Source organism: Dasypus novemcinctus, chromosome 20, assembly GCF_030445035.2.
Source record: "Dasypus novemcinctus isolate mDasNov1 chromosome 20, mDasNov1.1.hap2, whole genome shotgun sequence".
Taxonomy (NCBI): Eukaryota; Metazoa; Chordata; class Mammalia; order Cingulata; family Dasypodidae; genus Dasypus; species Dasypus novemcinctus.
In genome coordinates, this window is record NC_080692.1 from 14,788,504 (window position 1) to 14,802,531 (window position 14,028).

A 14,028-nucleotide genomic window follows, 5' to 3' on the forward strand; every position below is an offset into this window, starting at 1 on the left:
TATATCCATCGGTTAAAAGGATGGTGTTCCCTTCACCTGGGTTAACGCTGCCCAGCAATCGTATGTGGTTTCTGTCAGCTTCCACTCCTTTCTTTTCTACACCTCCACCAGACTTTCAACACTGTCTTTGGGGGGCCTCATCTCTGACATACTAAAAAAATAAAATTGGGTGAGGGCTACCTAAACTTCCTCCTTAGCCACTCACCATCTATGCCCATCCTTTCTTCCTTCATATGTCATATCCTAATCCCTCCCTCCTCACCATCAAACAACCATCTGCTCTCACCTGAATCTTCAATCTCTCCTCTCTTGATTGGTATTTCCACTCATTTATGTTTGGCTGCCAGAATCCTGGGAGCTAAATCAAAGAAGTCTAAGAGGTATCAGCATTCATTAGATAAATATTTCCCTAACGGCACTGTTTTTATTGTGGTCCCCTGCTCTTAGCTGTGCCTAGAGACCCTTGCATGACATGGTCCCCTATGTTATCCTCTCCAGAGAATAAACCTCCAATGTTCGGCTAGGGTTAAGGATGAGGAATTGCCCAGTTATACAGAATAGGATTTAATTGGCTTTTCAAGAAATTATCAACCAGCCTTCCTGTGTTTTGCTCCATCTTTACACCCCAATTCCAGGAGTATCACTGCCATCAATTCGCAAGTATTTTCAGAGTTCCAGGGGCTTAGGATAATAAAATTTTTAAAAATTAAAAAAGCAATCAAATGAGATAAAAATAAATAATAAAGTTTTCCAAGGTTCCCTGTAATTTTTTAGAACAACACTCAAACTCCTGGGCTTAGTCCTTTAATATCTGGCCCTCTTTCACTAGCCCACCATTCCCATACAGATACTCTGCTCTAGCCACATCCCCATCTCTTACTTACCCAAGCATTGCCTATGGCATCATACCCTTAGTGATTGCAATGCCAGTTCTTGGTAGTCTGAATATTTTGGTTGGTCTAATACTATCACCTCATTATTATTTTTTTAATCCAATGTCTGAAGCACTTCTGTCTTGAGGATAACTTACCTGAAAAGAGAAACTGACCCAGTCTATAATACATGATGGTATTGTGACACTTCTATTGTAAGAATAACTTTCATTTTATTTCAAATACTTTCTAAACAAGTAGAATATGGCATAACAGCAGGTATTTATATATGGGTAACTGCATCAGAATCCTTATATACATGGGGGAAAAAATCAAAGAATATGGACACAAATCAGAAATGCTTCTTTGAAACCAAACCTAGACCTTGCCATCAGCAGAGTACATATTCATAAAATAATTCCAAAAGATCTCCTCTAAATTATTGAATAAGAAGTGGGATTATTAAAAAATTAAGCCATCAGAGAAAAACATTTGGAACCAGTTTATCATTATTCTCCCAGTTAGCATGGTTAAAATTAGTTAATTAAAAAAAAAAAGTTGTACAGAAAATTTTGTACAAAACGCATTCACAACTAAATGAAATCATTGAAGCCTCTTATTTTAAAGATTGTACTTTTAAAAAGAGCTAAAAAAAACTTTCATTTTCATGTAGTTTATATTTTGAATAATGCTTTCATTGTTTTCTATTAATTTATATTAAAATGATAATAGCAACTTAACACTTATTTTTTTAAAGTTTTGTATTTTACCTGGAATTTTAAAAATTGTTTTTCGATTTTAAATACAACAAATATTTAGTTTCACTGATTTCTGAAATTTCTTAATACTTAAGACAAACTGCTAGTATCTATTCCAATATCCTGGTATTTTTCAAAATAAGTACCAAAAAGGTAGTACTGACATTTTTCTCCGGTAGTGCTAACACCACATATATCCTTTTACCCTACCCCTTCATGTTTTCCTTCCTCCTAGAGTAATCATTCATTCTTTAACAGATAGCTAACTACCAATCCTATTATTAAATGCAGCTCAAGCATCCTCTCTTCCTGAAGCACTCATGTACCCCTCTCAACACTGTTCTACAACTACAATCACACTTATTAAATGGCGATCTCCTTGAGATCAGAGACCAAGTTTTGACACTGTATATCTACTCTCTAGCATGATACCTACCATATAACAGGCGTTTGAAGACAGTTCACTGAATTCATGAATTCCCTTCCATATATAAATAAACTGCTTTGTCTCTGATTCACAAAACTAGATTTCTAGAAAACATGTTCACGAATCCCTCTCTTAACATCCCTCCCCTCAAATCCCTCTTTTGAAGAATACTGGATACTATGACTCATCCAAATTGAAATTATTTTCTTTTCACTTCTTTTATTACAGGTTATCCTTAAGAATCAGATAAGGCCAGGCTAGGAATGTCGTCCAAGCAGATGAAATACCTCTATCCTTTTTTCATTAAAATACCTAACTCTGTCTTCAGGCCCAATTCTGTGAATTTTCCTCAACAGGCAAACATCCACTTGCATACCACCCTTTCCAAGCACCCCTGGCCCAATCCACACCAACATCCCAACACCACCCTTGCTTTATCCACTTGGTCCACACTCAAAGCTCCACTAGAGTCCTGATCTAGGAGAGGGTAAAGGAGACTGCAACAACAGAAGTTATGGGGTCTGTCCGCTCTGGGACACGGCTCGACTCTGCGCAGAAACTAAATGTGGTCAACTCCAACTACCCACTTCTCTACCTATGTGGCAAAAATGTAAAGCTACAGATTTCTGTGCATCTAAGTGATGAGTTTTGCCACTAATGGTTTCTATCAGAATAGCTTTGTTACAACAGCCACCCAGCATCCCTGGGCACATTCCCATCTCTCCCCTATCCACTCCCACTTCTCCATAGTGGCTGCCCAGCTCCCACTTACCCTCTCAAATATTTCTGATCTTCAAGTCTACCTATACTAAAAATGAGAAATCTACCATTTTCTTATAAGACTTTGTACTTATCTTTTTATGTATTATATTCTCTCCCCATTTAAACTGTGAACCCCATAAAGACCAAGGCACATGCTATGTCTTATACATGTGTGAATCCTCATGGCACTAAAATCTCATTCTGATGTCAATTTTCACCCCTAGAAATTCATTTTCATACTCTGTTTGGTGTATCGTGTGAATAGGGACAGAGCTGCTGAAAAGAGTAAAAAGAAAAAGGAGAAACGTGGAGAACGAGCAGAGACGACAGTGCTGAAGCCAGGTACCACGCAGTGGTCTGCCACTGCTACAATGCCTGTTTAATAAACTTGTAATAAAAGTTTAAATACATAAAATGTTTTTTATCAAAAGAACATTGCCCACTTCCCCACTGGATGCATATGGCGGAATGGCAAGTGCAACCTGGCTTCTACCTAGAGGGAATGGAGATATGGCAGATCCACCTCTGGTTGGTTTCTTCTTCCTCAAAGTCCGTTCTGTGAATGCATTCAGAGTCTCAGGTGATGGGGCGCCCTACCCCACAATGGCTTCTTGAGGACTTGCAGTCCACGGCAAGGCATTCTGCCTTGCATAGAGAATAGAGAATGCTCGTCTGGGCTTTCAGAAGACAAGGAAGAGCAGGGCCTCGTGTCTTGGCAGCACTATGTTTTCAATGGTGCGTTCCATGGCGCGTACCTGCTCCGGGGAGGCTGTGAGGAATGCCAAAGGCCCAATACGCTGCTCCGCGCAGGAGTGGCACAGGTAGCCACCCTTGTTCTCCTTTCTGTTGCTCTGCAGTGAGGAATAAGAAAGAGAGGTCAGGGAATACCGAAAGAGCAGGGATTTTCCACCAAGAAGCACTGAATTGCTGCCCTTGCTGCCAAGGAACCATGCATTCTGATCCTGATGCTGGCAGAGCTGTGCGAGCCCTCAGAGGAAGTAATACTCCCTGCAGCACCACCTTCAAAGGTGGACTCCACATCCCCTTACAGCAGAAATGAGAACTTAGCAGGTCAAGGAATAAAGAATCTAGAAAAACTTAACTGGCCCCCAGGTAGACAGAGGGCTTTTAGCCCTCCCACATCACACTATACAGTCTGACTCGTGATGATAGTCTTCAACACCCAGGGAGACCTTACCTCTCTTGAGCCTGACACAGGAAAGACCCCTCCTGTGTCCTAAAGGAATACTCAAACACATTTCTTTTTTCCCCTCTCACCCGCCACCCAGATAAGCACACAGCTGACGTGCAACACAGCTTCGTGGACTGAAGTCAACTCAATATAAAGCAAAAGCTGCCGCAGAGAAGCACGTACGTAAGTGATGGGGAGTTTCTTCATTGTGAGGACAGTGTCGACGGGGATGGCATTGTTGCACTGCCCCACACAGCAGGAAACCACTCCAGTCTTTAGAACATTACTTGTCAGCTCTGCTTGCAAGAAGTACTCCTGAGAAGGAAAGAGTAAGGAAGAGGAAAATGCTGGTGCCACTGCGACGTGCTATCTGGAAACTCCTATTAGAGGTAGGGCACTTTAAACACTTTTTAGTCATCTCCTAAGTCCTAGAATGAGTAAAACATGGACTGCCAAGTTTTCCCTTATTTTTCTACCTTTGCCCTGCCTGTAAGGCTACCTCCAAGAGAGAACACATCAAGCAGTCCAACAGGCTTCTTGGTAAAACTTCTAGTTTTTAAAGAAATAATAACAATAATAATAAAAAGGCTTAATGACCAAACATGCAAAATTATTGGCTACAACATTGAAGGACTACTTCTGGACTTTATTTTAGGATGAACTGTCCCCAACTGAGTAATTAAAACATTATTTGTATATTCACTTTATAGCCCACAAAGGACCTTAAAGAGACTTGCCCAGGAAATGGATGTGGCTCAACAGATAGAGCATCTGCCTAGCATATAGGAGGTCCAAGGGTTCGATACCCAGCGTCTCCTGGCTCGTGTGATGAGCTGGCCCATGCGCAGTGCTGCTGCGAGCAAGGAGTGCCAGATCATGTAGGAATGCCCCCACGTAAGGGTGCCCCCCTGGTGCAAGGAGAGTTGCCCTGCACGAAACCACAGCCCGCCCAGGAGTGCTGCCACACACATGGAGAGTCAATGCAGCAAGATGACACAACAAAAGAGACACAGATCCTCAGTGCCGCCTGATGAGAATACAGGTGGACACAGAAGAACATACAGCGAATGGGCAGAGAGAGCTGACAACCGGTGGGGGGGCGGGGGAAATAAATAAATAAATCTTTAAAAAAAAAAAGAGAGACCCTCCCAAATCAATCCTGAACATTCCATCTTCCCACATCTCTGGGCTAGTAGTGGGAAAATTATGGAATCTCTTTAAACCTTGGTTTCTCTAGCTTTAAGATGCAGGCCACCCAGTACCTGCGCCATTGGCTGCTGAACCTGCAAAGTGTTCAGGACCTGGCCACAGAGAGCACCCAATGAAATGTCCATTGCTTCCCAGATGGGAAATGCCACAAGCACGGAGATCTCTGCCAGATCTGCTGCTGCCCTGAGGAATTTAAGAGTACCTGACACTAGCAGGACATGATTTCAGATTTTCTATATTACAACCAGCTGTTTACCTCATTTTTTTCACAATCCATGTCCAAAATTTGATTTTACTTCCTTTTCTCTCTTCTGGGAACTAACAACTTGCTACAGAAAATAACATATTTATAAACATGCATGTACCCACCCGTGAATACTGACAACTAGAGAGCGAAATCCTGTTCAAATAAAATTAAAGATTTTGTTGCCATCCCCTTTGACTATCAGAGCCATTCCCTTCCCCAGAGGCAACAAGTACTATGAATTTGGTGTGTAGCCTTTCCAGAACATTCTAAACTAGATTTACATCCACATATAGTTCCAAGAACATACAGTATCATTTTATAGATATTTATTTATAAAAACTTTATATTTTTAGGTTTCTTTTTATCTAGTTCATTTCTTCAAAGTATTATATAGGATTCCATCATATCAATCTTTCACATTTTTTTCAATTATTCCCTTTTTGTTGATACTTAGGTTGTTTCCAAATGTTTTCAGACAATGCAAGAATGAGCATCCTTGTACATGCTTCCTTGCCCAGCACATGCTCAGTTTTTCTAGGGCTGAGGCTTTTAAACTTTTTGAACCAAGACCCACATCGAGGTCATTTAACATTACAATTCTATACACACTTACATACATTATAAAACCTGAAAAACAAGCTTCACAAAATATTTAACATTCCATCCAATGCACTAATTTCATTTTCAAATTTTATTACATTTCATTTTTTTTTCCTAAAGCTTGACATAACTTACTAAATTAACTTCATCTATCACTCATGCTTCACAATCTGCATAGCAAATAGCACTGCTCTAAAGCAGAGGTCTCAGGATCCTTTTACCCTACTAAACTAAGGGCCTTTGTTATGGGAGTTGTACCTATTAATATTTATCATATTAGAAATTAAAACTAAGGAATTTAAAAATGTATCAATTCATTTAAAAATAACAATAAATCCGTAATATATTAGCATAAATATTTTTTATGAAAAGGTATATTTAAAAAAAAACTAGTGAGAAGAATAGCAATGTTTTACATTTTTGTAAATCTCCTTAATGTTTAGCTTAGTAGAAAATGTCTGGATTCTCACATCTGCTTCATCACTTAATCTGTGGTAACGTGTTGTGTGGTCTTGGAAAACTCCAATGTACACTTGTAAGAGCATTAAGAGTGAAAAGGACAAATAACCTCAGAATTATTGTGAAATCCATATGTGTTATATGTGCGATATGCATTAGGAACATAGTTTGACCTTGTGGACATCCTGAAAAGTACCCAGACCACACTCAGACGTGAGATTCCTGGGTGGTAGGGTATGCATCTTTCCAGAGTGGTTGCACATATTTATCCTCCCACATGCTGGGCGCACCCACTTCCCACCACCCTTGCCAATGACGGAAATGTCCAAACATTTTCCATTTCGCCAGACTTATTATTTTAGTTGGTATTTCCCCAATTACTGGACAGGTTATATATCTTTTTTTTTTTTTTTTTTTAACATATTTAATGTTCACTGATGTTTCCTTTTCTATGAATTTCTTGTTTATATCCTTAGCCCATTTACCTATTAAGTTGTCTCTTTCTCACTAATTTGTAGCTCTTTATGACCTTTGTCAGTCATATGTTCTGCAATCGTACAAGCTCCTTGAAGGCAGAGATTTCTGTTTTGGTCACTGCCACAGCCACAGAAGAGAAATTTTTAGAAATGTCAGAAAAATACCTCAGGATAAGGAAGGTTTTCTCAATAAGCCTGTCGTAAAAATAAGAAATCATAAAATAGGCAAATTTGATTGCACTGAAATATAAAATTGAGTGTGATAAAAATAATAGCTAATATTTAGTTAATCCTTAAAAACCATCCTTTGAGATGCCATATTGTCATCATACCAATTTTACAGCTAGGGAAACTGAGGCACACAGTGGCTAGGAAGCTGGTCCACGGTCACATGGGTAGTAAGTGGGAGAGCTGGGACATGCACCTGAGCAGTTCATGTGTCTCTACCAGGCCAGCTGCTTCTTTAAATCTATTTGAAAGACCAGTCACAGGATGGGAGGAGATCCTTCCTCCATTCAACAAACACTGAGTACGAACTATGTGTTCAGCACTGTCCTAAGGACATGCTTGCAAGATCTAAATCAAGAATCTAACATTCTGGGAGGATGAGAAGCTGTCTTTAAGCAACCAGTATGACTCTGTCATGTCACAATTCAACAAAGTAAAGGTTTCCTTTATTTCCTTACCACTGGAAAGAAACAAACCAACCAAAAGGCTTCCGGTGATCAATTAGCTCTATTTTCTAAGGCAGGGGAGGGGGTGTGGGGGGTGGGAGGATGAAGCAAAGAAAAGGCTGCCTGACCCACTCTTAGTTAGAGGGGAGACCGAAGTGGTTTACTGTGCTAGGTAATCTCACTTTTAGTGTCTAAAACATCAGACATTACTCCACGGTTCATAACATGCTCTCATCTCCTCTCAATTATTAACTTCACCTGCTGGGGTCTGCAACCTTTCTTGGAGTCTGGACTTGGCAACTTCTTAAACAGGGTGTCCCCAATTTTATTCATGGGCTATGATAAAAAGCAGACGCACTTGCCTTCATCCAAGGTCTTTCAGATTTATGAACATCTGTTCAAACAGTACTTCTGGGACTTCCTCAGAGCACCACGTGGGCACACAGATGTTTCCCTCTCCATTATTTCTCTAGATTCCCTATCTTTTCTTTTATGGTCAAAATAATTTTCTTCATTAAATGTCTGCAGTGCTGGGCCCCTCCCCAACATTAGGAAAGGGGAGGAGGGAAGGCTTTAAAAAGGCCTAACCTGGGGCCCCAAGTGCACATTTCCCACCCTCTAGCATGCCTACACCCATGTCTCGGGTTGGGTAAATAACTCTTTTCTTGTTTCTTAATAAACTGTTTACTCCCTTGCCTACCCTAAAACAAAAAATGTCTTCAGTCATCAACTGATAAGCTCCAGTTTACTCAGAAAGCCTAATGAACTCCCATACATAACTGGCAGGACTCTAAAGCGATCCAAACTCTGTAAAGAACTTGGCAATATTTAGAAAACCACACATTTACACAGTATGGCAGTTTGAGATTATTTATGAATTCCAAAAAAGATACAGATTCTTTGTAAACTGGTCTGTTTCTCTGGGCATGATACCCTTTGACTGTATTAAATTCAAAGGCTTTACATTTACTTGATTAAATCTATTTAGGGCCTTTGGTTCGACCACGTCAGGAGCACACGGCTCAGGGTTGAGTCCCCACCTCCTCTGTGAGCTATGGAAACAGACACTCAAGCTAAAAGCCTCACGGTAGTAGGTACACGGGAAGGGAGAGCTCCACAGACACGGAAGAGGAGAGGTACCTCCTATGGTGCCTTGAGTTGGCCTCTTTAGGGCCTTGTAACTGTAAGCTTTTACCCCAAATAAACACTCTTATAAAACCAACAGATTTCTGGTACTTTGCATCAGCCCCCCTTTGGCTAATTAAACCCACTTCTAGAAATTTATCCCAAAGATGCGCTGGCAAAATTACAAAATGACTCCTGTCCAACGTTGTGCATTGCAGCATTATAATTAAAAGCAAAAGAGTGGGAACAACACAACAATCTGCAGTGAGGGGTTGCATAAATCCACGAAGTGGAATACTATTCAGCTATAAAAAGGAATGAGGAAGAGCTCTATAAACTGACAGAGAGTGATTTCCATGTATATTATTGACAAAAGGTAAAGAACTATATATATATATAAAAAATATGCTGATTTTTGTAGAAAAAGGAGAATACAAAAATATACATATATACGCTAAGAGTTGCAAAATGAAAGGATAAATCAAAAACTAATTTTTAGAAATTGCTACCAGTCATGGAGAGGGAGAAGAAACTGAAAGGAACAAGGATGAAACAAGACTCCTCTGGATGCACCTTGTTACCAAAGTTTTGACTTTGAAAACAGAAACAGGTTTTACACATTCAAAGGATAAATAAATCAAAAAGAAGCAAAGCAATCCCTGTAGGGACTGTAAACAAATTTTCTAACTGTATCTCATCATGGTGATAAGACCACAGAGTAAAAAAAGGACTTATTTCAAGTGACTTTAGATATTCCAACTACACATCATTAGCAGAGCATATACCAAATAGAAAAGGCACTGTTAGGAAATCTTCAATCCACTGATAAGTCCAACTGTTAAAAGTAATATTATTTTGAAACGTCTAAACATAGTAGGATAATTAAGTAATTAATAAATACAACTAGGAACCAAGATCCTAGTGTAAGAGAAAAGACTCAAGTGTAAAAGAAATAAAAATCCTTTAATGTTAAATCTGATTGGGATTGTAGAACTAAAATTTAATGAGTTATAAGTGTAAATACCTCAAGGCTCTGACAAGGCCGATACAGTACAGCTTTAAAAAATAGGGAGAAAGAAGAGAGCATTGTACAAAAATGTTTGAATTGTTTTCAGTACACATACTGTTGGCCAGTGTACACTTGGTAAAAAAACAATGATGAACAGAAAGAAAGTGCTCATAACTGAGAAGGGCCACCCAGAAGGAGGCATCTGGGATGGTACTCAACTCTTAACAATTTAAGGCTGTATATCTGTTTTATGCTGCTTTCTTTATTGGTGTTATATTTAACAATAAAAGGTTTAAAGTTTAAAATAATTGGAATTATCCATATGAACTCTTGATATTTCTTTCTTTTCAAAAATGTAATTTCCAAGGTACCACCCCATTCGACATGACAGAGTGACACCCTTCAGGGCTCTGTCCCCACCAGAAGCTTTGAACAACCAGCAAGAACTGGCAGAAGTATCTTTTCTCAAAGCTACAGAAAAGAGTTAAAGGACCACAGTAACTCAGCAAGTGGTGAATCAAGAAAAAAGCTACTTACAAGCAGTGCGGTCTTGTGGCACCCTGGCTGGCCCCCTCCTCCGCCCCGCTCTGGCTCAGGGCTCTCAGTACGGATATGGTCCCAGTGCTGCAGGGAGCAGAATAACCCTCCAACACCTGCTGAGAGCACCTATGTCTGGCCTAATCTGTCTGGCAGTGGCCTGAGGGACCTGCTGTCCCAAAACATTCCCTGCATGTAGAAGACAGCTCACTGAGCTCTTCTTCTACAGAATCCTGTGGGGAAGCAGTCAAGTCTTGCACCTGGGGCAGGGGGTTGCTGGCTGTAGAACAGGGTGCAGCACCTGTGACTGTGAGGAAACTGTTTCCTAGGGAAGAGGGGACAATTGGAACCGTATAAATGGGGGAATTTCTAGAGGCACATGCTCATGCCCAAGACAAGGTGTGTGTGCAGAAAGGGTCAGGGAGGTATTTTGTAAACTCGTTTTCATAGTTTGGAACTGTATGTTGCCCAGAAAAACATGTTCTTAAACTTAACCCATTCCTGTGGGTGCGACCCCATTGTAAGTAGGATTTTGTGATGAGTTTAGTTCAGGTAAGGAGTAGCCCGCCTCAATCAGGAAGGGTCTCAATTCTATTACTGGAGGAGTTTATAAGCACAATGAAATTAAGACAAAGAAAGAAGGAGGAGCCAGAAGCTGAACATCCATGGAGCCCAGAAGAGAAGGGAGAGACCAGCGGAGGCTACCATGTGCCTTGCCATGTCAAACTAAGACTGAGGGGTCTCCAGCAGCCAGCCCCAGAACCCCATAATCTTTGGGGAGAAAGTATCACCTTGATAATGCCTTGACTTGTACCTTTTTCCTAACCTCAAAACTATGGGCAAATAAATTCCCACTGTTTAATCCAAATCATTTAATGGTATTTGCTTGAGCAGCCTAGGAAACTAAAACACTCGTATGGGTAACCCCTAAGAAGACAGCTCCCAAAGGTTAATCTGCAACAACTGGGAAAGGCATTTTCTTTTTTTCCTTCCCCCCTTTTTTTCCTTAACTCCTGACAATCAAGGAAATCTGTCTTAGCACTAGCTGCAAACAAGCTTAAGGAACTGATGCCTCAGAGTCTAAACTCCAGGAATAGCACATTAAAATATCAAAAAGGCCAGGTTTCAACAAAAAAATACAAAGAACAAGAAGTGATGGCCCAGCAAAGGAGAAGAATAAAGCTTTAGAAACCATCAGTGAGGAGGTCCAGACCACGAAAAAAAAAGGTCATAAATATGATCAAAGAGCTGAAGGAAAACATGGGCAAAGAACTAAAGAAAATCAGGAAAACAACAGATGAACACAGAATAATAATAGCTAGAAATTATGGAAAGGAACCAAACAGAGCTGAAGACAGCAGCCAACAGTAACTTAAAATTCCCTAGAGGGGTTCAACAGCAGATTGGAGCTTGCAGAAGAAAGAAACAAAGAACATGAAGATAAGACAATTGAGTCCTCAGTACGGGAGCAGAAAGAAGAATGAAGAAAAGTGAACAGAGCCTGAGGAATGTGTGGGGCACCATCAAGCATACCAACATATGCATTGTGGGAAACCCAAAAGGAAAAAAAAAGGCCGAGAAATAGTCAAAGAATAACATCCCAAATTTCATAAAAGATATGAACATACATACCTAACATGCTTAATGAACTCAAACAGAAAAACCCAAATAGATCCTTCCCTAGCACATTATAGTCAAACAGTTGAATGCCAAAGATAAAGAGAGAATTCTGAAATTCGAGGGAGTCTCAATAAGATTAAGTGCTGCTGATTTCTCATTGGAAAACATGGAGGCAAGACAACAGTGGGATGACATATTTAAAGTGCCAATAATAAAAAACTGCCAACCAAGAATTCTATATCCAGCAAAACCCTCTTTCAAAAATAAGGGAGAGAGAAGTGGATATGGCTCAAGTGATAAGACCTCTGCCTACCATATGGGAGGACCTGGGTTCAATTCCTGAGGCCTCCCAGTGAAAAAGAACAGAAAGCATGCCTGCATGGTGAGCCAGTGCCCACGTGAGTGCCCACCTGGTGAGCCAGTGCACACGTGGTGAGCCAGCAGCCCACGCAAGTGCCCGCATGGTGAGCCAAGTGCCATGTGAGTGACCGCATGGTGAGCAAGTGCCTGCACAAGTGATCATACAGCAAGATGATGATGTAACAAAAGAGAGACAAAGGGGAGAGTCAAGGTGAAGCAGAACAGAGACCAGGCAATTGACAGGGAAACTCTCTCCACATTGGAGGTCCCCGGGATCAAATCCCAGTGAATACTACAGGAGAAAGACAAGAGAAGACAAAATGAGAAACAGATACAGAAGATCACACAGCAAATGGATACAGACGGTGAGGGAGGGGAAGAGGGAGGGAAAGAAAAAAATACTAAAAAATTAGGGAGAGAATAAGACAGATAAGCAAAACTGAGGGAATTTGTCAACATTAGACTAGCCCTACAAAAGATGCTAAAGAGAGTTCTGTGGGTAGAAAGGAAAGACAATAGACAATACATGGAAGCCACATGAAGAAATAAAGATCTCTGGTGAGGGTAACAACACAGGTAAATATAAATGTCAGTCCCACTGCAGTTTTGATTTGTAACTCCACTTTTTACTTCCTACAAGACCTAAAAGGCAAATGCATAAAAAGTAATGACAGAAAAGCAGCTGTGGCTCAATCAGTTGGGCTCCCGTCTACCATATGGGAAGCCCTTGGTTCACATCCCGGGGCCTCCTTGTGAAGACAGGCTCGCCCGCATGCTGCAGAGAGCCGCCCGGCCTGCAAGCGTCACGACTGCTGACTCAGCAAGAAGGGAGACAAGGGAAGTGCATATGGCTCAATTGATAAGCACTTCTGCCTACCATATGGGAGGTCCAGGGTTCAAACCCAGGGCCTTCTGACCCATGTGGTGAGCTGGCCCACACACAGTGCTGACGTGTGCGAGGAGTGCCATGCCATGCAGGGGTGTCCTCCACGTAGGGGAGCCCCATGCACAAGGAGTGCGCCCCAAAAGAAGAGCCACCCCACATGAAGAAAAGCACAGCCTACCCAGGAGTGGTGCTGCACACACGGAGAGCTGACACAACAAGATGACCCAACAAAAAAGAGACGCAGATTCCCAGTGCTACTGGCAAGAATGTGAGCAGACGCAGAAGAACACACAGGAAATGGACACAGAGCAGACAACAGGTTGGGGGAGAGGGGGAAGGGGAGAGAAATAAATAAAAAATAAATGTTTAAAAAAAATTTTTCTAAAAAAAAAGGCAGACAAACACAGTACAGTGCACAGCGAACGGACACAGAGAGCAGACAGCAAAACAAGGTGCAAGGGGGGGAATAAATAAAAAACAAACACACACACAGAAGAACACACAGCAAATGGACAAGAGAGAGCAGACAACATGCAAAAAGCCATGAGGGAGGAGATAAAAATTAAAAAAAATTTTTTTTTAAATAATGACCTAGCAATCCCAGTTCTAGGTACTTAAAATAATTTTGAAAATAGGGCATCGAATAGATATTTGCACACAGATGTTCACAGAGGCATTATTCACAATTGCCAAAAGCTAGAAGTATCACAAAAGTCCATCAATAGATGAATGAATAAGCAAAATGTGGTATACACATACAATGGAATGGAATGCAGCTGTGAAAAGGAACAAAGTTCTGATACATGCAACAAAAT

General features: G+C 40.8%; 1 protein-coding gene across 3 annotated transcripts in view; it reads right to left on the minus strand.

Annotated features, from left to right (window-relative positions):
* Positions 1 to 1,085: 1,085 nt before the first annotated feature.
* Positions 1,086 to 14,028, minus strand: part of FBH1 (F-box DNA helicase 1) — a 67,793-nt gene continuing 54,850 nt past the window's right edge. For all 3 annotated transcript variants that reach the window (XR_011646629.1, XM_058282453.1, XM_058282454.2), the window contains 2 exons: positions 4,195 to 4,326; positions 1,086 to 3,670 (listed from right to left, as the gene is read on the minus strand). Coding sequence is in view for 2 of the 3 variants with exons in the window: in XM_058282453.1 (XP_058138436.1) it covers positions 3,500 to 3,670; positions 4,195 to 4,326 (303 nt within the window). In the remaining variant the exon portion in view is untranslated. The remainder of the gene's footprint in view (positions 3,671 to 4,194; positions 4,327 to 14,028) is intronic.